Genomic DNA, 25,333 nt, shown 5'->3' on the forward strand with positions numbered 1-25,333 from the left:
GAAGCCCGGAGAAGAGGCCAAGGGTCGTCAAACTGCTTAAGGCTGCCCACATCTGCTCCTGAGGAGGCAGCTCTGTCCCAGGTCCTAAGACACCTGCTTGCCTCCTGCCCTCCACCGGCTGCTCTCAGTGCAGGCCCTTTGTCCCCTGCAGGGCACTTTCCACAGTCCCCAGACACCCTCAGCCAGGGGGCACCCTTAGGACATTGCCAGCGGCCTTGGCCATGACCCAAACCCACACAGCTCCCACTGGCTCGGCTGGCAGCCACTTGGGCCTAGCATCTGAGCAGGGCTGCCTACAGAATTTTTGGAGCCCTTTATTCAAAATTTATTAATTATTACAAATTTCGAAACAGCATTCCACCCCAGGGCACTGAGCTGGCCCGGCCCCTCCAGGTGGGGGCCACGTGCATGCAGGGGTCCCACCGCGAGCCCGTGGGCACCACCCACCCGTGTGCCGCTGCAGATCTCCTCGCCGGCGCAGACAGACCTTCCTCTCTAAATGTCCAGCCCACGGCCAGGGCAGCCGGCCACGCATGCTGTCTGGAGTCCCTGAAAGGCCTGTCCCGACAGTCACCCGGGGACACAAACGCATTTCACAATCCGGTGACCGCAGAGGGTTGGGAAATATGTTCCAAACAACACACTTTCTGGGACTTAGCTCCCCTGCCACCAAGATCTTTGACCCTGATGGCCTGCCACCCCTGGCTTGGGACTCCCTCCCCACCGTGGCTGTCCCTCGCTCCCTCACACCTTCCTGGAGGAGCTACCCTGACTTCTTGGGCTCAGGTCACCCAGAGCCTCTTCCTTTCTGTTCTTCCTAGTTCTTGTCCTTCTCTGACGTTGTTGCTGGGATTCCCGTGTCTGCACGTGGGCTGTCCATCTCGCCCTGGAGAACATGTGCCCCCAAAGGGCAGCAGTTTGCACAGGGTCCTCAGCAGGTGCTCAGTCATATGGGTAGAATGAGATGCCACCTCCTCAGGGAAGGCCTCCCTGATTTTGCCCCCACCCTGGCCTCTAGCACATAGTCATCATATCTGAAATGACCTGTGCTTCTGTGGTCCTTCTGACCCTCCATGATGTCACATGAGGGGCGGGAATTTGCTTTGTTTTTGTTCTCAGCCCTGCGCTGAGCGGCCTGGCACTGAATAGAAGCACAGTATTTGTAGAATGTTGTAGAATGAACAGACAGTTCTTTCCCTGACTTGTGGCCTTTCTCCCAGGAATCTGACTTACCCAGTGGTGGCTGCCCCACCCCCACTCACACAGCTCCTGAGACTGAGATTGCGCCTTGGCCTCAGGCAGCACCCTGCCCACCCCTGCAGCATCAAGATGAGCTCTGTGGCCTGCGCAAGGCCTGACAGCAGCTATACCCCGCCGTGGCTGAATTCTCAGCTCCAAAATGCCTGGCACACACGGGCTACTAGATTTTGCAAATAATAACACAAGACATGCAGTTACATTCGAATTTCAGATAAGTAACACATAAAGTTTTAGTGTAAGTATGTCCCAAATATTGCATGGGATATACTTATACTGAACCTTATTGGTTCATCTGAAATTCAAATCTAACCAGGTCTCTTGTCTTTTGTGAGGCAGCCTTAGGCACCCATGTGGCCTCCAGTGAGGACAGTGCTCTCTATGTTCCTTCCAAAGAAATTTTGTCTTTTCTAAGACCCAACTCAGCCAGGGCCTCTATCAGTGGGCAAATCATCAATGGTTCACCCTGCAAAATGGAAATAGAAGTGACAGCAGGTCCTCCCCCTGACCCCGGGGTTGCTGTGAAGGTTGAATTCAGTTCTCTCCCCTTCCTTCCTCACAATCATGCCATTCGAAGGTGCTGTCAGTGGCCACAATTTGCAGAGGAAAAAACTAAGATCAGAGAGGTGAAGACACTCAGCCAAGGTGACACAGCTGTGTCCCACTCATCTTTGGGGACCCGGTTCTTCCTCCCATGCTGGACACCTAGCATTAGGCCCTCCAGGTAGCATCTGTGGAACTAGAGGCAGAGAACACTAAGCCATTCCCACACAACAGGGTCAGCAAGTGGGGCTGCATTGCAGCACTCCTAAAAGCAGCCATCGCTGTTGTCCCAGGCAGATCAAAGGAGGTCAAGTGCTGTGGTAAGTTTGTTTCTGTCAATCCAATGAATTAACTGGTGTCCCCCTCCATTGTGTAAAAGCTGCCTCATTTCCAAAACAATCAAAGTGTGATTTCTTGCTGCCAGATGAGGGCCAGATCTCTTGCTAGAGACTTCCTGGAGGGCAGGGGCTCTATCTGGCATGCTGAATTCTGTGCAGGGCTGGAGCACACCGGATGTTTGTTGATTGAATGAATGAAGGGTTGACTGGCAGGAGGGGCAGTGGTTGTGGTCCCCTTGGGCTAGGAGAGGAGTGGAACTGGGGTCCTGCAAGGCCCAGCCAATACTTTCCATGCCCTCCTTGGCCTGTTCAGGATTCTCAGTTTTCCTTCAAGTTTCAGGGGCCACACCTGCAGCAAGACCTTCCCTAGTGAAAGGCCCTTTGGAGAAACTGCCCCTCCCCAAGGCAGAGGCACCACCTTACTGGTGGGGACTTGGGTTCTGTCCTAGGGCTGGGTTGTGGCTTACGACAGCTTCCCTTCCCAAACAGATGGCCTTTGGCATCTGTGAATGTCCCTCTGAACTGGACTGGACACCCTTGGGCTTCCCCATAAAGCTCTGACCAGCCGCCCACCTCCAGGGAGGTCGCCCAGCCATCCCAGGAGGCCTGGACAGCAAGGGTCTGTGGTGCTGGGCAGAAGGGGCTTTTGGGAGGGCAGCAGGATGAATTCACTCAGCCCTCCGCCGTTCTCTCGGAGCCACCTTCACTTCCCAGCTTTTCCTTCTCTATCCAGTCTATTAAAAATAAAATGACTTGTAAAAGCTTTTTTTCCCTCTTAATACAAAAGGAGCCCTTACTCATTAACAAAACTCCAGGATTTATAGAACACTGCACGTGGATATTTAAAGAACTAGAAATGTGTGTGCGGAGGGGCAGATACCCAGGGACCCGTGTTGGAGCTCCACCTCCCCAGTGCGTGACCTCTGAGGACCGCTTTACTGACCAGCTTTCCTATCCGCAAAATAGAGACGATAATATTTTGCTTCTCCAAGGTGATGTGGGGTTCAGTTAATATTTGGACCCCTTCTGGCACACAGTAGGCGCTCCATAAGTGCTTGTTAAATAAGTGGCGATTTAGGGAAGAGTCTAAGAGGAGCCACACCACATTTTTGAGAGGTTAGAGTTGTGCTAGGGAGGGGAGGCCTCTTATGTAACATTTTAATATCTTTTGAAACCAGGAGAATGTGTTCCTCTTGCATTCTTGTAATTAAAACTTAATGAAATAAAAGTACACCCTCGCAACCCCCCCACTTTGAACTCCGGAGCCACGCCCCCCAGTCCGGGGCCCCTCGGGCAGCAGACAATGGGCGTGTATTCGCCCGGGGCCCAGCCGGCTGGGGCAGCGACAATACACCAGTCTGGGACACGTATTTACATGACAAGGGCCCCCGGGCGTTTCTCCGAGCTGTCCCGGGCGTGTCTGCCCGAGTTCCCGTCTTTCCAAATCGACTGCCTGGGACTCGGGTTAAAGTGCTCCGGGGGGCCTAGTGGGCTAGGATCCTCTTGCGGCTGCAGAACCGGAGGCGGAGTCCCCTGCGATATCCCGCAATGGGTGATGAATCTGGGGGCTCCTCCCGCTTTCTCTGACCCGGGTGCCCTGAACCCCAGGGACGTCGTGCTCTCCAGAGACAGCCTGCCCCCAAAGCCTGGGTCAGGGACCTCAGGGGTGGGAGTGGAGGGAGGGCGCGAGCAACTCCCGCGAGTCTCGCTGGTGGGGACGCAGCCCGTGCGGGACCCGAGACCCAGGCTGCCTCCAGTGGGGAGGGCGCATAGTGCCCCTCCTCGGCCGCTCGGGTCCCGGGTCTACGCGGGTCGGGAGCTCTGGCCCTTTAAGAGCCCGCCCCGTTTCCCGTCACCCCGCCCCCCGGCCCGGGGAGGGGGTGCGGGGGAACCTCGGCGGGGATTGGCGCAGCGCGCGCCCCCTCCCCGGCCCCCGCGCGGTGGGAACCGGCAGCCCCGTCTAGCGCTGACGTCAGACCGTCTGCCTGCCTCCGACCGCGGTCTCGGAGCGAAACCCGATCTCCTTGGACTTGAATGAGGAGGAGGCGGCGGCGGCGGCGGAGGCGCTCGGCTGGGGGAAGCCAGCGGCAGAGGCTCAGCCCCGGCGGCACCGCGCGCCCCGGCTGCCAGCCCATTTTCCGGACGCCACCCGCGGACACTGCCGACACCCCCGGGGCTGCCGAGCGGCGGCCCGGGGCCGCAGAGGAGCGCGGCCCGGCTCCCTGAGCCCCGAGGCGCCCCGGGAACTTGGCGGCGACCCGAGCCAGGCGAGCCGGGGCGCGCCTCCCCCGCCGCGCGCCTCCTGCATGCGGGGCCCGAGCACCGGGCGCCGGCCGGAGCCCCCCCCCGGCCGCCCCCGCGCCCCCTGCGCCCCGCGCCGCGCCGCCGCGCCGTCCATGCACCGCTTGATGGGGGTCAACAGCACCGCCACCGCCGCCGCCGGGCAGCCCAATGTCTCCTGCACGTGCAACTGCAAACGCTCTTTGTTCCAGAGCATGGAGATCAGTGAGTGACCCTACGCCCCCTCCCCCGAGGCCCCGTCAGACTCGGACCCGGTGTCGGGGCGCAGCTGCGGGCGGGGGCCCAGGAGGTGCGCGCCCCCTCGGGTAGGGCGCCCGGCGCCCTGGCTGCGCCCGGCGCGTCCCGGGCGCGCCCTCCCGGCTCGCGGCAGCTGGCGTCCGGCCCGGCTTTGTCCCGCGGCGCTGCTAGCCTGGCACGGCCCCCGCTGCCCGCGCCCGGCCCGCCGGGACTCGGACCCCGGGCCCAGCGGCTGCGCGCGGCGCGGGAGGGCTGGGGCGGCCGAATCCGTGAAGTTTCAATTTTATTTCCCTCAGGGGCAGTCGCACTGGAGCAATTAGGCCGGCTCTTTATCAACTTTGGCCGGGGGGAGGGGGGCGGCCGTGCGAGACACTGTCTGGTCTGCGAAGTGTCTGGGGCCCCGGTGTGTGTCTGGAGTGTTTGTGGCGCTGCGTCGCTGTGTCAGTGAGTTGATTTCGGTGCGTCCGTGGGGTGTGCGCTTCGGCGTGTCGTCTGGGGCTCGGGCGTCTCAGGAGTGTATCTGTCTGGGTCTCCTTGCATCTCTGGGTGTCTGTGGCTCTGAGTGTCGCGGTCTGTCCCAGGAGTGTGTCTCCCAGTCTCCCTGAGAAGCGGCGGCTCTGGGTCGGGATCTGGCCGATTCTCTTGCCTGTGTGCATCTCTGGGGGGCATGATCTGAGATCTGCTGAGTCTGAGGACCAGTTGTGTCCAGGTGTCTTCCGTCCAGGGCTCAGCCATGGTGCATTTGGCCCAACGTGGATCCCGTGTTCGTGTCATTGTGAGAGTCTGTGTCCCCGACGCACCTATAAATAGACTCTGTCTGGACAGCTTGGCTCAGTCTGGCTGGGACCTTGGTTACAAATGAGTCAAAGTTTGGGACTGTTTGTGTTTGGGACTGCCTTGCCCCAGAAGGGGGCAGTGGATTAGGGGTGGGTGGGGAGCTGGTGTTGAACCCTGGGCTAGTCCGCATCCTGTACAACCAGAAGCTGAGACCAGCACCGTCTGCTTCCTTCCTCAGTAGCCCACCCAGGTGGATACTAGGTTGGGTGGGGAATTGAATCTTTACTTCTTGGTTCTGACTTCTAATATACATCCCCTCCCCTGATCCACCTTTTTGGAGACCCTTTGCCTCTCTGAACTATAGTTTTCCCACCTTGTCTCTAAGCACCCTGGGCACAGGGGCATAGCTCTTTCCTCCTTATGCCAGCCTTCCTCCAGTTGGGACCAGGAGCCCACGGGCAACTGCCAGGGAACGAGGGCAGTCGCTAGGAATGAGGGCAGTCGCTAGGTGACTCATAAGCCAGTTTCCGCAGGCGGCTGCCACAGTTTGGGGCCCCTGAGCCTGTACAGTGAGGTGCAAGAAGTAAAAATAACTCACTACCAGCCTGGCAGGGGCAGAGTGGCCAGACTTCAGTAGTGGGTCCTTTCACCCCTTGACCCACTCCTGCCCATCCTGAAATTGAACACCTGGCTCTCCAGCCACCCCACCCCACTCCACCCAAGACTGTGCTGAGCGGGAGGTCCAGGAGGACCTTCCCAGAGCCAGCGTTTAGGAAATGGACATGCATTAGGCTCGATTGCTTCCCAGAGGCCATTTGTGCAGTGGGGGGCGGGGGTCATGAAATGCATCAGGATGTTATTAAAATGTGTCGGCACACGTTTGGGGAGAGGCTGGCCCTTTTCCCTGTGCTCAGTGCCCTTGCTGCCTTGGGGGAGGGGCTGCCTGACCAGGAGTCCACATGGTGTGTCACCCGCATTCCAGGGTCTAGGTACAGTCAATGACTCTGGTCTTGTCCTCTCTACGTTCCCCTCAGTCTTTCTGACCCTTCTCAGGCTAATCAGCCCTAATGACATTTCATGAACACATGGCATCATGTTAAATCCCTTGCCCGGGCACTGGGCACTTCCCAAAGAGCACTTGCAGGGGACCCTTGGGGTTAGTGCCTAAAACTCTGGCCTGTCCCTAGGTGCCGCAGTTAGATCCTCCCTCCATGTTTCCCGGAAGAAGGCTCAAGGCGGGGAGGGAACCCATCTTTAATATGTGGGTATAATGTAACAGTTTGTTGCAAGTGTTAATCAGATTTCCCTGAAAGACTAGGGCGTGTGAGCCTTAAGGCCTGGTGTTCCCTTGGGTTTCTTTACAACGGAAGATAAGAAGGGAGGGAGGGAAGGATGGAGGGAGGAAAAATGGAAGGAAGGAAAGAAACTAATAAGGGCCATGGTGAGGTCCACCCTTATAGAACTTAGAAGATAGATTTGGAGTTGGGCCTCAGAGCAGTGTTCACTGGGTTCCTTTCTAAAAAAACTTTCTGCAAAAGGAGATTGACCTTCTTAGGTCCCTTAGGCCTCCCTGGGCTTGTTTCCTCACCTGTAAAATGAGGCCAGGAGAGCTGAAATCTAAAATTCTGCTCTCTCTAGGTTCAGCCTCTGTTGTCCAGGGGTTGAGGCTGCAGGGCTGGGCAAGGCCCCCTCCCTACCGAGATTCCCCTGTGTGGCCTTCAGCTGCCCCAGTTTCAGACCTGGGAGGAGCCTCCGTGAGCACTGCACCCTCTACCTCCTGAACTGGGGACTCGGGACCCAGAGCAGATGCATCTTGAACCTGGGAGCGGGAGAGTTTTAATTAGGTATTCTGGGGATCCCATTTTTCGGACAGTTGAGAGGTGGAATTCACTCTTTCCAAGCACACAATGAAAAAATTGACAGTTCTTTTACAGAGCCAGGGACCTAGGAGTCAGGGCAGCCACAGGCGAGAAGTGGCTGCAGAGGCTCTCGGGCACTTTTGAGGAAAGGCCTCCTCCTGGCTCACGTCTGCAGTTCTGCTGAGGCTCTCAGAAGTATCCCTGTCTCTCTCCAGCCTGAATCTTGGTGGCAGGGGGAGGCCAAGCATGCCCTGGGACAGCCCAGACTGTGGGTCACACTGCACGGGCCCCAGGGTGGGGTTCCCCTGTGCCCCGGAACTGCCTCTGTGCCATCGTCCGCAGTGGCTGTCTTGTGTGTCGGCACCGCTGGCTGGCTGGGGCCCATGACTCTCTGATTTCTCCTCTCCAATCTGTTCCAAAAAAAATATTCCAAAACCTTAGAAACTCACGGGCCACCAGTTCTCCGCTGGCTTATCTGGCACGAGCTGCCCAGGTTTTGCCATAGCCTGAACCCAGGGTGTGTCGGCCTCTCCACTAGGACATTCTGGGCCAGATAAGTTCTGCCGGGTGGCAGGGAAGGGCCGTCCTGCACAGGGAGGGTGTTAGCAGCCCTCCCGTACTCCACCCACTCCGCGCCTGTGCCCGCCTCCCACTTGCCAACCAAAGGGGTCTCCAGACGTGGTCAGTGCCACTTAACTCAGCGGTTGGTTTCCCCAAGAGGCAGACTGCAGATCACTAGGGATGGACCTCGATTCCTTCAGAAATCCGTCCCTACAAAAGCCTGTGGCAACTCACTCTCCAAGTTGGCACCTGCCACTTATCCACTCGGCCTTTAGGGAGCACCTGTTGTGTGCCAGGAGGGGAGGAGGGTCCCCTCTGGAGATGCAGTCCTGGCTCTCGCTGGGAGCAGGTGAGATGGTAAGGCATGGGGTTCAGCCCAGCCGCTCTGCCCTGTGGGCCTCTGAGGGGCTCTTGACTGTGGCTCCTGGCCTTCTGGGTTTGAGGTCATGGTGCCACCAGGGGGTCTAGTCTCTTGGCTTCTCTCTGAGAGCAGAGTCGCGGTGGCTTCCAGGGGCTGTGCTGTGCCAGCCACGCTGTGCAGCAGCGTGGGGGCCTGTCTGTGTTTGTCAAGACACAGAATGACTGCTTCTGCACACGCATGTGCACGTGTGCTTGCACACTCACGTGCTCACAGCTCTTTCCCTTTCCTGCCTTCCCCGTCAGCTTGTATGGGCTGGAAATGGTTAAAACATCTAGGCAAGCAGGAGGAAAAGAGGAAAAAGAATGTGCCTCCCCGGGAAGTCCTGCAGATCCTGGTGCTCCACCTTCAAAAGAGGAGGAGGGCGAGGTACATGTGGTGGAGGGGGTGTCCCCCAAGCCTCCGGCTCAGCTGTGCTTGGACAGCAGGACCAGAGTGTTGAGATGTCCGTGGTATGGTCGACCGTTTCCGAGTAAGGAGATGTGCGGGCCCAGGCTGGGGATAGGGCCCAAGCCAGAGGGCCTGCCAGGCCTGGTGGCATCAGGTGCTGCCATCCCTGGAGCTCGCAGGCAGCTGGGCACCTGGGATCCTGCCCACAGGGAAGTGACTCCTACAGATTGAACTTTGAAGGCTATGGGCTGGCCAGCCCAGGCTCCCGTACGATGCGCAGGCTGACAGGGGATCAAAGCTGAAGGCTCTTTTCTGCTTTTTAAAAGGTGTTGTGTAATGCAGGCACGGTGGGCACATGTGGGGCTGGGTGTCTGGGGCGCCTGGTCTCTGTGTGTCTCATGGAGCAACGAGGGTGGCACTGTGCTGCCTGGGGCTGGAGAGGAAGGTTCTGGGAAACTCGTTGTCTTTGAGGTACACCTCAGGGAACTGGGGTGGGTCTTGTCTCAAGGGGCTCCTGCAGGCCGAGGGACCAGCACTTGGTGGCATAGCGCTTGCCTGGCACGGGCAGGCACTGGGTTCTATCCCCAGCATTACAAAAATTAAATTAAATAGAATAAAATAAAATAAGGGGGCTCCTGCTTCCGCTCAGCTAGTCACTGCCCGTGGGCCCCGCGCGGCCAGCTCCCTCAGCTGCAGGGCCTGGCAGGCTAGACTTCCATTAAGATTCCTGGAGTTACTATTATTTTTTAGTGTTTCTTTGCAGTGCTGAGCTTGGAACGCAGGCTGTTGACACACACGAGGCAAGTGCTCCACCACTCAGCTGCACCCCGAGCCCCTAAACTTCGGGGTTTTAAATCCTAGCAGCTCCTTTTTTCCTCCTCACTGAGAGGCCCCACAGAACCTGCCCACGAGGTGGGTGCAGTGGCGTCTGCCTGCCAGCCCGCTCCTGGGGAGGCTGAGCAGGAGAATCGCAAGTCGAGACTGGTCTGGGCAGCTCAGCAAGATGCGTGTTGAAATAAAAAACAAGAAAGGGCCGAAGCTCGGTGGTGGAGCAGCCTGGGTTCAGTCTCTGGGACTGCGGAAAACAAAACCAAACTGCCCACAGACCAGTCTGCCTTGCCTAGTGGCTTGTCCTGCAGTGTGACCAAGGGTCAGCTGGTGGACATTCACAGTCGGGGGGCATGGCTGTGCAGGGGTGGTTGATGCTGTTTCTGGTGTTCAGAGATCATCCCCGGGGAGGCCCGGCGTCTGGCACTGCTGTGAGTTCACAGGATGGGGAGTGACAGTGGCTTAGACAGGCAGTGTCCCTTCTGCCTGGTCCTCTGGAGGTCACCTCTGACACACTGCCTGTGAGACCACCCTCCAGGAAACGGTTTCCCCATCCTGGGACCAGCTGGGGACACTGGAATCAGCAGGCCTGCCTGGAGACCCGACCTTGAACGTGAAGGTCACTGAAAGTCTCTGTCACGTTCCCTGTCTCTGCCAAGCCCACCACAGACCGAGCTGGCAAAACCCCAGCTGCCCACCCCTGGTGCCAGAGGCCCAAAAGGTCTTGGGGCTGTCCACGGGGACCTCCAGTCCACCACCAGCCTTGGTGCCAGGGCCCGGGAGGGGCACAGGAGGCACAGAGCCGGGCTGGTGCCGTCGGCGCCACCCTGACGTCCAGGTGCCGTGCCGTTCCAGTCCACGAGGCGGGCAGGAGCAGAAGGCCCAGAACCGAGGGTTTGAGGCTCCCAGCTTTGAAAGTCGCTTTTCGTTTTTAAGAAGTGCGTGTGTCCATGCAGGCAGACCAGCACGGCGGGACGGGGACGGGGACGGGGCCAGGGACTGGACGGTCTCTGCACGGCCCTGCCGCTCACCCTCGGCTCCCTCCCCAGCACTGCTGCTGCCTCCTCCCCCAGGTGGGCTGCACCCCTGCCAGAAGCCATGGCAACGCTGAGCCTGGCAGCCAGCCTCCCTTCCCATCGGGTGACATTACAGAGCCAAACGCTGACACTTCTGGGGTCTCCTCAGGGTCCTGTCAGTCACTGGCAGAAGCGCCTGTCACCAAGCTGGGAGAAATCACAGAGCGGGAGCCTTGGCCCTGTGGGGCGAGCCTGGGAGTTTGGAACATCTCTCCACTTTCTGTGCGTCAGAGTGGCTTCTCTTCTCTGCCCAGGTGGCTGGTAGACTTTTCCTTCTGCTTTCCCTAGTTGGATGTGGAGGGATGAGTATGTGCCAGGTCCTACTGACCAGTTGTTCTCAGTCTTCAAAACAACTGCGAGAAAGCTGTCGCTGTCACTGACTTGTAGATGCAAAAATAGGACCAGAGAGGGTGCGACCCTCGCTGAAGGCCACAGAGCCAGGAGCTGGACTCACACTAGGCTCCCTGGCCCCAGAGCCCGTGCCTGTGCATGGCCTCCCTGCACAGGCACCCGGCCCCTGAGCCCCAGGCTTCTGTGCAAGCCTCCCGGTTATAGTGGGATTTTAGGTCTTGTCCTAATGTGACCGGCCCGTGTTCCATCCATGAGGGAAGAACGCTAACAGATCCGTCACCCCCAGTCCACGCCAAGGAACTGGCTGACGTGCCCTGACAGGAGGGTCAGGCTGCGTGGGGAGCCAGTCTCCACCTCCAGCGCCCGGGCGCATTCTGACACAGAATTAGTAGGTGTCATAGTGGCTGCTGGTGCATGGCTGGGGTATGTCCCTGGGGTGACCAGGTCGAGGCCTGATGGGGACATCGTGGCCACAGAGTGTCTGAAGGTTCTTGGGTATTTGGTAGCACTTGTCACATGCCTGCTGGCCTCCTGTGTGGTTCAGCACACACTCGGTCCTCGGAGACATTGGGACACGTGAGTCCCTTTCAGGAAGGCTGTGGAGAGGAGTGTGCCAGGGAGGTCCCCCACTGGTGGCCCGTTGGGGTCCAGCCGCACGGTGGCTCTCCTGGTCCTGCCATTGGGGCAAGCCTATGTCAACAGTTGTGTCTGCTCCCCCGCTTCCCTCCAGCCACCAAGCCCCCCAGCCCGGTAGGCACCTCGTGAGCCTCTGGCGAGGTAAAGACGCAGGCAGGGTGGGCGTGCAGGCTGGCTTCTAGCCTGCCCCCGGCAGGGCAGGACGGCCCAGGTACCAGCTTTGAAAACCGCCAAGCCTGGCGGGTGTCCCTCTCTGGCCTGCTCTTGCCTTTCAGTGAATTTGGGGGAGGGGTTTGCGCCCACTTTGTGGGGTTGTCAGGACGTTCGCTGAGCTGTGACAAGCACCCCTGGCACCAAGTATTATTTTTAATGCTCCGAAGAAGTTCCCACCATCAGCAGCAGGAAGCTGTGCCTTCGCCTCCTACCCACCAGCTCCAAGACGTCCAAACCCTACCAAGGCGGGTGCAGAAGTTGACACAGGCCTGTGCCTTCCTGCTTCCGCCCCGGAGTGCGGGGGCACGGGGACCACAAAATGCATTGCCAGCCCCTGCCCCCCGCCCTGCAGAGAGGGTTTCTGGGTTGACTCTTTGTGCACACGTTGCTGCAGAACTCAGCACTTTGGGCTCCTCTCCTTCCAAAAGGGGTTGGCAGCCCCACGAGCAGCGTGCCGTTGCTCAGATGTGACCTTGAGAGGCCACGTGGGAGCTCACTGTCTTCAGATCTTCCCCGTGGTCCTGTGACTTCTGATGTGTTTGTTTTAGAAGACAGCAGCTCAGAACCTGCAGTGACGTGGGAGAGCGTCCCTCGCTGGGAAACGCGGAGTCTGCTTTGCTTTCCTCCTCCTGGATTTGAACTAAAACCATTTGTTATCGTACCAGTGGGCTTGCGATCGGCTCTGCTGGCAGAAGAGAGCGAGCGCGTTAGTGTCTGGTTGCAAGTTTCAAATCCCCTGTGACTCTGGCACCAGGATCCCTGGAGACAGCTTGCATTTGGTCTCTCCGAGCTGACCCTTGGAGTTCCACTGTCCCCTAGGACTGGCACCTCCAGCTTCTGCTCGGTGGCAGTGCCGGGCTCTTCCCAAGCCTCTGAACAGTCAAGCGGTTCAGGTTTTGAGAAATTGTCCCATGCGGTCTGTCCCTGATGTGGGTGTTGGTGGCAGGAGCTGCTGGTCCTGCTGGCTGTCAGAGCTGCAGGTTCTCCGTGCGGTGCGGGGCTCTGTGGTCTTCCACAGCCACGGCGGGTGTGAGTGATGGTGGGTGAAGTGCCGCTCCTGGTGGGTCTGTTGGGACCATGGTCACCCTCTGCTGTCACTGGTAGGTTTTCACTGGTTCCATTGATCAGGGATGGGAGAGTTTCTGTTGGTTCCTAAGGTCACTAGGATGTGATGTGTCTACCCCTGGCTTTGAGAGCATGGCGTGAAAGTGACAAATCCCAGATGATTTGTTAGGGGGTCAGTGACTGAGAATGTGGAAGTGTGCTGTAACATCTGAAATGTCACCTTCACGTGGGTACCCCGTGCTTGTGCTTCAGGATACGTGTACGTACACATGTGTTCTAGTGGGAATGTGTGACTCTGTCCACCAGGGCTGGAGGCCACGGTGCCCCTGCCTCCTGCCAGCCTCGCCCTGAGTCCCTCCGACAGGTGAGATCAGTTTCCCAGGCTCTGTCCTTGGCAGATGGGCCATGGGCAGCCGAGTCATTTCCCAGAAGATTTGGCAAAGCAAGCCGCCCTGTCCCCTGAGGTGTTCCAGCCAAGTGGTCGGAGTCTCCTGATTGCCCACTGCTCCCCTGGGCTCCATTCCCCTTGCTCGTGGTACAGTCCCGCAGGGCAGGAGGCTGTGTTGCCGGGGCCTAGGGTCAAGGGAAGCAGCTCGGCCCCTTTCTGGCCGTGAGGCCTTCAGCGAGGCGCTCTCTCTGACCCTAGCTGCCCTGTTCCTAAGCGAGGGTCGGGATTCCTGCACTGAGGTGAGGAACGAAATCGTTCGTCCCACCCGGCAGGGCTCAGTGCCCGGGGGTGCTCACTTTGGTGGTGGGTGCCGGTGTGCTGGCGAGGGAGCCAGGCCTCAGCGGTGTCTGGTCCCTCCTGCACCAGGCTGCCCACTGGACTGGGACATCCTGGCCCAGAGACAGACTTGGAGCAGAGTTCCATGGGGTTCAGGTGCTCGGGCCACCAGGGTCAGCCCCAGCCCTGTGGTGACTCACCCGGAGGCCACGTGTCCACGGGGGAGCCTCGGGAGTTGTGCGGCCACAGCAGACCCCGCTTCCCTCTGGGCCGGGGTTTTGGGGCAGGCAGCTGATGTCGGAGGCCGGTGGCGGGAGGGAGAGTCTGGTGGGGTTGAAGTGCTTCCGGGTCCAGGTGCCATGTGACGTTTAAGGAACAATTCCAAGTCCCGGTGGAGACCTACGGAGGTTGGCCACCTCCGCCGGCTCAGGTGGCTACACCTGGGAAGGATGATGGGGGCCTTGAGTGACCTTCCAGAAGGTGGTAGAAAGTGAAGGGGAGGGGAGGGTCCGCTTAAGCCTGGGAACCACACGGGAGTTTGGGACCTGCCCCGCCCTATCCCGCCGACCCTGGAGTCCCAGGGGCAGCACTGCCCCTGGCCCTGGCCCTGGCCCCGGCCGCCTTCCTAACACCAACTTCGTTGGTGATAATTCTGTAAGCCTATGAATCAACTTTGCGCAAACACCCTGAGTAATTTCTTTGTTCTCTTTCCTTCTCCTTTGTAACTGGTGTCTGTAAAAGCCAAAGGTTTGGTCTTGCGGAAGGTGTGATTCATTTATGGGTGTCTGTGCCGCCCCGCTCCCCGGCAGTCATCTCAGCATGCCGTCGCAGTGAGCCAGGGTGATTCACTGGGGCTGAGCTGAGAGCGATGGGGTCCCGGCCACGGGAGGAAACTCTTCTCCTAATCTATTTGAGGTATGGGAGAAAGAGGTGGGAGTATGGAGATGGTGGAGGAGAGGGTGTCGATTACGCTGGTGAAATGACCGATTAGATGCCACCAGCCCCTTTAGACGCCACTCCACGGACTGCTGTTGATCTTGAACGCAGATCCAGCAAATGCACCCCGTCCAGCTCCGCTGTCCCAGGTTTGTGGATGGTGGTCTCTGGGCAGGCTGGCATGCGGGGCTCCCCCTGGGACTTGGAGGGGAGTCTGAAGTGAGCCAAAAACGCAGGGACTGTTGCCTTTTGGACAAGTGCATTGACTGGATCCACCGTAGAATCATCTAGTTGTCTAGACCTAGGTGTGCGGGCGGGCGGCCACCCGCCCCTTCTCTCCGACGATGACCGTTATTAGGTCTTTGCACAGTTCTGCAAGGTGCGTGAACTTACGTGCAGTGTCGCTGGTTTTCCCTGATTTTATGAGTTGCTTTGGGCCCCAAATAAAATTGTCACTGTCCTCCCATCTGCAGGGTAATTAGAGTTGCCTGCCACATGCCCAGAGGTGTAATTATGGGTCCACCTTGCACTCGGCCCTACACACCCAGCTCTGCCTGTTAGTGCGCGGCCTCGGCTGCCCGCTTTAGTTGAGGATACTTCCTCCTTGGGATTTCTTTCCTGCAGCCCCTCCCCAGCTACACCCACTGCACAGCTTCCCTGCATCCCCCACTTTGCACACTGAATGAGAACCTGGCTTGGTTATTTTTGTATCTCCATCTCCTAGACCAGGGCCAAGTGCAGAGCTTGTCTGTCCAGGCGCTGACTGTGAGAAAGTTCACTGGAAGAGAAATCTGCTGGTAACCCTGTAATTAGAGGCGGACCCAATCAGGATTTATCAAGCTGCTTTGAGACTTCCAGAGTATAGATCGGGGGTTGAGTGCCTGGCATTCGATCCCACACTGTGATTGCTGCCCGTGGCAGACATTGCTAATCGATTACGACATCCATCCTGGCGGGGCTCACATCTTCATGGCGGTGGTGCTCAGGCGTGTTCTCTGGGCTTGAGTGATGAAATCTATTGGCCATCCAGGATGTAGATGGGCCTCACAGGAAAACTGGAAGTTGTCTCACAGAGAAATGGCTGGGAGGACAACAGAGGCTACAGAAATACAGGCAGGAGGGGGCATCGCCCCTGCATGCAGACTCCGGGACCTCCTCCCCTGTGGTCATTATGGAGTCCCCCTGGGCTGCTTAGCAAGCCAGGGCAGTGATCCCGAGGATGCTCCCCCTCCCGCCCGCAGTGGATGACCTAGCCCTGCCTCCAGCGCTCAGGCCTGGATCCCCTCTGGCGTGTGTCAGAGATCCCTCAAGCCCTCTAGTGAGGTGACATCCAAGTGCAATGGAGAGCAAAGATCTTGCTAGGTCACAGTTAGATCTGCAGTAAGATCTAACCAGTCCATGATTTCTCAGTCCCCTGAGAATCTTTAAAGTCTCTCTTTAAAACCGGGGGGCACAGACCCAAATGTGCCCAGACGCCTCTGTCTTCCCGCCCGCCTCTTTCTGCAGAGGCCTGGATTCTTCCCTAAGCATTGTGCATCAGTCCTTTCCACTCTAGTGAGAGTGAGCCCTAGGCTCGCCGAGAATAGACTAAGGTGAGTGGGGTGGGCGAGGAAATCTCTGGGAGGCCGTCAGGATTGAGCGAACAAACCCCACGCCCTGCAGCTGCGTCTACTTGGAGGTTTTTCTTGTTGCCCACCACCCCCAAGGTGCTTGTCCAACCCTCGCCATTCCTGTGGACAGTAGCAGAGGCCCACAGGGCACGTCACACACCCCTCTAATCCTTGGGGAGGCCCCTTCTGTGCAGGGGAAGGTGGAGCTAAGTCACTTGCCAGAGCTCAGTCAGCACAGAGTAGCAGAGCATTTGAACTTGGGCCTCGGGACTCCAGAGCCTGTGCTTTGCCTGTCCAGGCGGGGATGACCCCACCATCCCTTGGGCCTCAGAACACCTGTCACTCGGCCTGTCTGGCCTCTCCCTCATGGACTTTCCCAGCTGGGCCCGTGTCCTGTTCAGCTGGCTGGGCACCTGCCCCTCCTTTCATGCTTCCCTTCTTGGGAGGGTCACCACGCCGATCCCTGAGGCTCAGAGCAGGAGGCAGCAGGAATCGTCCAGTGTCAGGTTGCAGCTGAAGGGAGAAGGGTCACTGTGACCCACAGGGCCCTGGCCTCTAGGTGGACAGTTTGGGCACATTCCCAAACTTGGTTTTCTTGTCCCCAGAGCCCCAGATAGCCCAGGCTTGTCCCTCTCCCTTGCCTCTCCCTCTCCCCTCCTGTTTTTCTGCTCTGTAAGAAGGGCCTAGCTGACCCCCAGGGGTCCTGCAGGAACCAGGGAGACACTGGAAGCCCCAGGACATGGAGGCTCCCGCCTCCTCCCTCAGGAGCATGCGCTCCCTGCAGTGCTGTTGGTGGAGAAGTTCACAGGCGCAGGGTGCGTCCCTGCTGAGCGTCCGCCGCGTCCCGCTCAGCACCTGCCCTTCGCTGGAGAGGGCATCTTCGCTGGTGGATTCTGCACGATCTGCGCTGCCTGTGCTCTTGTCTGGTTTCTTTTGCTCGGCCTCGGGGGTGGTGACCCCCCGTGACTGCGTGTATCCGTATGGCTTCCGTCGGGTGGAGCGTTGCCTTGTGGCCATTTTAAACCAGGCAGAGGGCTGGGAAAGGCCAGGCTGGGCCCAGTGGTGAGCTTCCAGGTGCCTCTGAGGGAAGACACTCAGTAACTGAATCCGAGCGCCGTGAACAGGTGCCCGGGGCTGGGCACACATCCCAGCCCCAGCCAATGGGGGTGCTGTCGGGGGGTGGCACTACACTTCTGGGGCTGTGCAGCCCGGCCGCTGCGGGTGCCAGCCCAGAGCCACCGCCCGCCCGTCTCACCTGGCCCGCATTCCTGTGCAGGGAATGAGGATGTGGGTGACCCCAGACAGGCATGAGTCATGTCTCGGGAGGTGTTACTCAGAGGCGGTGAGCACGGAGGCTCCTTCCTCCCGACAGCTGGGACCACAGGACAGAGCCGTGTTCTGGGTGGGGCCGGCTCTGCCGGGTGCACACGCAGGGCCACGCGGAGCCCTGCCCCTTGGCTCCAGCATCTCGGAGAAGACGAGAGAGCAACAGGTGGCCCCAGAGTTAGGGGGCCCATCAGGGCACTCCAGCTCCGGCCCCAGGCCCAGGTGCTTTGCTTCACTGAGCACCGGATCCACGGAGTGCCGACTGAGAGCACGCGTCCTGCCTCTGCCGCCCGGTGGCGTCCACCAAACCCATTGGACAAGTGGGGAGGCTGAGGCCCCAAGGACAGAGGGCACGCAGCCCGTCTCACCCGCTCACCGTAAACGCCCTGCCAAGGTCTGCAAGCTCAGAGCAGACTGGCCACCCAGGAGAAGGAGTCAGGTGGCACGTGGACAGGCATTGACAGCAGTGTGCCTTGACTGTGGGAAAGCAGAGCAGGCCTGGCTGACCTCTCGAGTGGTGTTGAGACAAGGTTAACTAGAAAACGAATCCACTGAGTGTGTGTCTCCGTCGGAAGGAAAGACATTGAGGAACTGCAGTTCCTTTCATGGCATATTGAGAGATGGCAGAAGTCAGGGAGGCTGAGAGTGACATTTGGGAACTGTGTCCTGGGACCCTCCTGGGCCTTTAATAAGCAATTACGACTCGGAGCTCCTCCTTCAGAATGGAAGCACTTGGCCCTTTGACCTTCTAAGGTCACCCAACCATTCGAAGGTCAGGGTCAACTGGATTCTAATGAGACCAAGGTCACTGGGTCGCATCCTGTGGGAACCAGAGGGTGGGGCTCCGCGGCCCAGGCGGTTCCAGGGAGGCAGGGAGGCGGGGGAGAGGTGGATGAGCGGACCTCCCCTCCTCACCTGCCAAAGGGCGTTTCGGAGATGCTCTGAGCTTGCAGGTGCTGGGCTCCGCCCTGACCTCGGGCTCTCAGAGGACGGAGGGGCCAGCGGGTCACTGAGTGCTTCCTGGGAGCTCCACCAGGCCCACGGCACCGCTGCACACATCCTCCTCTGCTTTCAGCCAGCATCTCCCTGTTCTCTTTTTGTAATAGAAAAGAATCTTAATTTGATGGCCGTCGTGCCCGGAACGCTGGATGTTCACAGACAGGTCCCTGACTTCCTCCCCGGCCTCTGAGGCACCTCCAGCTCCGGGGACATGTCTGGATGGCAAGGGCCCTGGGGCGTGGGGCTCCTGTCTGACCCCGCCGCCTCCCTCCACCTTCGCTGACTGCTCCTGCAGGAGAGGTGCTGGCCTGCTGGGCGCCCTCCTCAGCCCGGGTCCTGGGTGAGGGTCTGGCGCGTGGGCTGGGCGAGGGCGGGCCCCCTGCCTGCCTGCTCATCCTGCCTCTGACCTGACTACCTGTCTAGGAATTTTTATGGCAGCCCACGGGGCGTTGCAGGCTGCTGGAATGCAGAGGCTCGCGGCCCTGGGAAGCCGGGGTGGGCGGGCTTCAGACAGACAGCTCCTGGCAGCGGGCAGAGCCCAGGCCCTGGCCCCGCTGTTGGCGTGGTGCGCCCGCAGCTTCGGGACCTGTCGGGTGGTGTGATGTTTCCTGGTGCTTCGCCTGTTGGATTCATTCTGATTTGATTTGGTTTGACCCCTTCCTGGGAGACCTTGACCTACAGCAGGGACCGAGTTAAACAGCCGTGCTGATGAGGTGTCACAGTCACGACCCTAGTCGTGACGGCAGCTGGTCTGTGGGGCCGCGCCCTCCCCCGCCCACCCCATGACCCTGAGAGCTGGCCTGCCTGGCCCGCAGCGTGGCCCCTGCTGCCCCTGTGGTGCCGTCACCACGGTGCACCCTGCAGAGCTGGAGCTGAGCCGCGGCAATGCTGCCTCTGCCCTGGCCTCCGCCCCAGCCTCCGCCCCAGCACGCCCTGATGGCCCAGGTGTTGGCCGAGTGCTCAGCTGAGGAGCAGTTCCAGTCTCTGGACCTGGTCAGCATTGCTGGGCAGCCCCAGTCAGAAGGGCAGCAGCGCCGGCTTGACTCAGGTCTGTCACTCTGTCCTGTGGGCTAAGTGCCCTGCCTCTTCCCCGTCTGGCGGCCGTGGCCTTTGAAATTCCTCTGGGGCCCACAGCGGCCATGCGCGTCCCCTGCTGGCCACAGGCCTGGGTTGGGTTCAGCTCTGAAGGCGCAGCAGCCTGAGCAGGGGCTTGGTGGGCAGGCCAGGCCTGGAGTGCTGAGAACCAGTGAGTGGAGCCCGGGGCCTCCACCCGCCTCAGTCCCGCTGGCTTCCCGCCTCCCTGCCCTCGACAGCCTCTTGTCCACTCCCCTCCCTGTACCATGTTCCACCCACTCACCAGCTCTGGGCCCAGCAGCCTGCACCCTCCAGTGAGGGCGGCCAGTGCACGGGAGCCACTCCCCGTCCCGGGAAGGAGGAGGCAGTGGCTCCGGTGTCCCTGTGCTGTCACATAGGAGAGCCTCTGCGAGCTGCTCCCTTCTTTGAGCCTCTGTTTTCACATGTGTAAAATGGGGTTTATGATAATCACCCCATGCAGCAGAGTGTGAGAATTAAATGAGATATCGGGGGCAAGTGCTTAGCCGGCTGCCAGGCAGGTCCGCAGCTGGAGGAGTGTAGTGTACCTGTTCTGTCCTGAGACGTGGCCGGCTGGGGCGGAGGCAGAGATGGCAACGTGAGTCCCTCCACCTGCACGTGCAAAGGCCGAGGAGAGGGCCTGGGAGCCCTGGCTCCAGCGGGAGGAGTCGAGGTGCTCCTGGGGGAGGAGACGCTGGGGTGGGAAAGGCAGATTGTCAGGGAGGAAGCAGGCGTCAGCCCCTCCCGGTCACATCCTGGATTGGTGTCTCCCCATTCCACAGAGAGAGGCACATTTGTCCAAGGACACACAGTAGGGGTGGCAGGAAACCCAGGCGAGGTGTCGCAGGGTGGGTCTGAGCCACGCGGATGCGCTTTCTTTTTTGTCACTACTCCCTAAACAATGCCCAGCGTCTACCTTGTACTGTATTCAGTGTCATCAGAGGCCTGAGGCGTGTGCCCAGTCCGGGCTGTATTTCCAGCGGTCACAACCCTTTGGAACCCACTAGGCGTTTGCTCCGCCCCCAGGTGCAGTTGCTGGCGAGCCACGCCCCCACCCTCCCCACCCCGCTGTGCCTCCTGTGGCCCTTCTGATTTAACCAGCGCCGCATGCTCCTTCTTTAACCAAAAGTCCAAAGAAATTGATCAGCGTTACAGACCAAAGCCAGAGTGCCTAGAGTCCCAGCCCTGGGGCTCGGCTCCAACTACAGATGTGGTTCCAGGTGCATTTGCCCCGGGGACTGAAAACAGGCTGCTGGGCCAGCGCTGCCCCTCAGCAGATGTTGGGAGGGCCAGGAAAGGTCCCCACCAGGTTGTCAGTGCCCTGTCACTGTGACCAGCACTCTGGCAGCTCAGCCAGCTGGGGCAGGGGTGCTGTGTGAGGCCCTGGGCTTTGGACCCAGCCTGCTCAGGCAGCCAGCGCCTGTCCTCAGCCTCCTGATCTGCCAGGTGGGGTGCTGCCCACTGCCCTAGCAGAGCTGAGGCGTGGACTCATTCTCATGTGTAGAGAAGCTGAGCAGATGTCCAGCACACAGCGAGCGCCCGGGAGGCCTCGGCTCGGCAGGGTGACGCAGCCCGCCTCCTCCGGGATATGCCTCGGACAACAGAACCGCTTCTGCAGGGGTCCATGCGGTGAGCTCCAAGTCAGACCTTCATTAAAGATCAAAGCCTTCTGCAGTTAAAAGCGGACTGAAAACCCTAATCTGATCTGAACCTCTGTTTATAGGTAGGGGTCTCTGAGACCCGGAGAAGGTCACGCAGCTGGCAGGCTACCCCAGGGCCCTGAAGTTCCCAAGTTCTGCACACTTTTCCTGGGTCAGCACAGACCTTCATCCCTGGGAGGTAGAGTTCTGCTGCTCCTTCCCCAGGGCGCTGGTCTGAGTGGGGAACAGGCCCCATGATCCCAGTTCTGGGGCTTCTCCTGGGAGCGGCGTTCAGGAATGGCTGCTTGGGGAAGCGGGCACAAGGCCTTCATCCTGGTCGTCTCTGATCTAGATACTGGAAGACCCAGTCTCCTTGCCACCCTGGCCTGGGCTGCATGTGATGCTTCCAAATGATGGTGATAGGCAACTGGTGTTGGTGGGTGGCTCCTGGCGCAGGCATGTTCTGAGGACATTCCTTGAGCTGGTCCCTCTAGTGATAGGGAGGTGTCCCCATGTTCCCAGGTCCGACTTCCTGCCCTTGGCTCCAGCCACGTCTCTGACCCAGAAGGGCTGGGGTGGTGCGTGCTGGCCCAGAGGTGGTGTGGACCTGAGCCACTGCTGCTGCGCCCGCACCCTGCTCTCTGCTCCCCGACCGGCCCTTCTGCCTGGAAAGGCCAGGCTCTGTCCTGGCGAAGGAGCCCGTCTCACATTCAGACTGGCGGTCTCGGTGCCCTTGCTCTCTTTTGTTCCACAGGGCCAGGGGCTGGGGGAGGATCCCAGAAAGAGGGACTTGGGTCCAGATGAAGAAAGGCGGCTACTGGTGAGTGAGGGGAAGCTGACTTCGAAGGCGGCAGGGCGGGTGACCTTCAGAAAATGCACCGATTTGTGACCATTGCGGCTGCTCCTGGACAGAAACCCAGGGCGTTCAGAAGCCCAGTCCACTTGACGCCCACTTGGGTCTGGGCACGCAGAGCGCAGAGCCGCTTAGCTGACACCGTCTAAGTACAACCCCACCTCCCGTGCCAGTGTCTGCGGCGGGCTGCCAGCGGGAATCAAGGCCCAGAAACAGTGTTCAGCCAGGTCCGAGCCAAAGAAAGCCCGTGGGGAGAGAGGCAGCGGAGCCACACCGCGCTGGCCTCCACTGCCCAGGGAGCCACCGTGTCTAGGTGCTTCGAAAAGGGCAGAGCAGGCCGGCTGGTCCCCAAGGAGAAAGGAACCCAAAGCCACCTTGTTGCTGTGGCACTTGGTGGCAGGAAGGTCCGGGGTATGCTGCCCCAGGACTGCTGCTGACCAGAGGCGGACGCCTCTGGTGTGTTGCTCTCGACCCAGGTTCAGGACCTGGTCCTGATGAGCAGGATTCGTACCTCCTTGAGCCCCGGTCGCCTTAGCTCAGCCACATTCCCTGCTTGGCACAGTGACCTCTTAGTGCTGGTGCCTGAGTGCAGTTGTCCAGCTCTTCCTGTGGCCATCCCCGGTCACTTCCTAGTACTCCAACCCAGCCACTGGCAGCATCTGGAGACATTCGTAGTTGTCAGCTGGGAAGTCGAGGAGGATGCTGGTGGCACTCATTAGGTCCTGGCTGAGGATGCAGCCCAACATCCCACAATGGCCAGGACAGCCTTCCAAAGTGTCCATCCCCTAAGGACTGTCACGCTCAGGTGGAGGAACCTGGATGTAACCCATTCCAAGTCCCAGAAAATCGGAGGCTCTGACCTGGGTGGGAAGACAGAGGACCTTGGAATCGGGGAGAAGCGTCCGGTGTCTACCTCTCTGTGAATTCCAGGATAGTGGGGCATTTGCAGAGGGCACTGCAAGGTGGCCAGGCTGCTGGTTAGAAAGACCAGTGCCCAGAGTGAGGAACAATGCTGGGGAGGGGCACCTGTGAATGCTGGTGGCTGACGTCGAGTCAGGCCCAGTGGGACTCAGCACTGAACTGTCTGCTGTGTGATGTGGCCAGTCACTTGCCCTCTCTGAATGGCCTGAGCCCCCCGGAAAGCCCCTGCAGCTCTCCGGGCCCAGGAGAAGCTCGCACTGAGGCCTGGGGAAGCACATGGCACCTTTGCAGCTTCAGAGGTGCTGGGTGAGGGGCTGGCAGTGAGGAGGGGGCAGTTAGGGACAGGGAAGAGTTCGGTGGACCTAACTAAGCTGAGAGGGTCTTAGAGAACTTGGGGTATGGGGAGCCCTGCCGAGGAGGTTGACAGGGTCCGGTTGATGTCGTCTTTAGTCTGATGGAGAATGGACTGGACGCGGCGGGGAGGGGTGGTGCAGAGCAGGAGTAGGGTGGCCGGGCCAGGCGGAGACTGCACAGAGACCTGGACTTCCCAGGGCCACCTTGTGCTCACAGAGAGGGGAAGATGGACTCACCCTCGGGAGCCCTCCTGGGGCCTGCAGACTGTGACCACGTAGGGGAAGCCGGCAGGATCGGGAAGGCAGGCAGAGCAGGGCCCCGCGTGGGCAGGGGTGCCGACATGACTCCCCGGGTATCTGAGTTGTTTCCAGGTTTGTCCCGAGGTACACTGATCTAGTCCTACTGGGTTTCTTAGACTTGCCCAGAACATTTTACTATTTTCCTTCAGGTCAGAGATCCCTGTGACTATATGGAAAGGTTTGATTCACCTAATGGATAGAGCCCCCCAGGGACCCAGGGGAGAGCAGGTTCCCAGGTCTTTGAGAAGGTGCAGTATTGAATTAGCAATGCCTGCCGTGGTAACCAGACAAGGGATGCCATTAAATGTATGTAGGGGAAAGCCGCAAATGAAACAGGTCCCTCGGTTCTTTCTCTGCCTTGGGTCTCCCTGGGCAGGTCACAGCCTCTCTGTTGGAGGGGTCTGTCTGTGAAATGACGGGGCTGGATCATCTGGCGTCTCCTGCTCTGACATCCTGTCATAGAGAGCCCCCGCCCTGCTCTAGGATGAGAGACCATCTGGAGGAGGAGGAAATCGCCCCACGGAGCCCCCTGACAAAAGAGAGCAAGTCCCAAGTCCCCATCAGGGTCCTGTGTGCCAGCAGATGTCTTCCAGAACCTGCACACCTGTGTCTGGGGAGCCAGAGGTGTTGCCCGAGTAGCAGAGCCGCAGCTGTTTGCTGCAGGAGCACAAACCAAGAGCAGCCCTTGAGATGCCATCGTTGGAAGGATGTCCTCGAGTCTCTTGTGCCCTGCTTGCAGCTCCTGGCCTCACCCGCTCCCGGGCTGCTGCCTGGGTCGGGTGAGGGTCTCCAGGGCTCATGGTGCCTGCACACTGCCCTCCCTGTGGGTCCGTGCAGTGCACTCCTCCTGGCGAGAACCCCAAGCCTGACGATGGCCTCGATTGTGGGGTCCTCGTGTGCCCTGCTTCCTGAACACCCACCTTCCGCCCTCGTCATGGTGTGAACAAGTGCCTCACAGGTGCCATCAGCTGGGTGCAGAGCGCGGGCCTGCCAGGACCCCACTGCGGAAAGAGGCCCGCAGGCTGGTGGGCAGGGGCTCTTCCGCTCTGTGGCCCTCAGGTCAGGCAGCTGGGTCCCAGCTTCACAGTTGGGGAAATCGAGGCTCAGGGTGGTGACCGGCATTGGACCGGCCTTGGACGACCTGGCCATGGTGTGGCTGGGCTGTCATCTCTGACTCGTTGTCTGGACCCTGGAACATTTGAGAGGGGAAGGGAGGACAGAGGAGGTCCAGAGGCAGTGACCGGAGGAAGCACATCTCAGGGCAGTGGCCACTGGCCTGCAGCTGGCAGATGGGGGCACAGGTTAGAGGGAGTTGCCCTCACTGGGCACCTGGCAGACCCTGGGCTTTGCTCTAGGGACCAGTGACCCTAGGGGAAGACACCAGAGACCCCCATCTGCGGCCCACCCATCTGGTGGAGAGGTCGGCCCGGCCTGTGGAGGGCCCGGGGGTCCTGCCCAGTTCACTCCTGGAGCCTCCCACCTCCAGTTCTGCCCTTTCCTGGGAAGGAAGGAGGACTGTTCTGACTGCCCCTTCATGAACCAGGAGCAAGGCCCCTGCAAGTCAGAGGCCCAGCCGATTTCTGCCTCCCGTGCTTTTAAGTGACCGGTGCCACAGCAGATTGCCACTCTAGCTGCGGCTCCGGAGCGGAGGCAGCTAGTGCTCTGCCTCTGCAGCCCCAGCCCCGCCCCCGTCCACCAGCAGACCCCAAACCAGACCCATAACTTAGCA

The 25,333-nt window shown here is 59.7% G+C and overlaps 1 protein-coding gene across 1 annotated transcript in view; it reads left to right on the forward strand.

Annotated features, from left to right (window-relative positions):
* Positions 1–4,029: 4,029 nt before the first annotated feature.
* The window catches only part of Pmepa1 (prostate transmembrane protein, androgen induced 1), a 49,195-nt gene continuing 27,891 nt past the window's right edge, over positions 4,030–25,333 (forward strand). Inside the window, exon 1 of the mRNA XM_047540259.1 lies at positions 4,030–4,643. Coding sequence (XP_047396215.1) covers positions 4,445–4,643 — 199 coding nt within the window. The 5' untranslated portion in view covers positions 4,030–4,444. The remainder of the gene's footprint in view (positions 4,644–25,333) is intronic.

The sequence above is a fragment of the Sciurus carolinensis genome, chromosome 2 (genome assembly GCF_902686445.1).
Source record: "Sciurus carolinensis chromosome 2, mSciCar1.2, whole genome shotgun sequence".
NCBI lineage: Eukaryota > Metazoa > Chordata > Mammalia > Rodentia > Sciuridae > Sciurus > Sciurus carolinensis.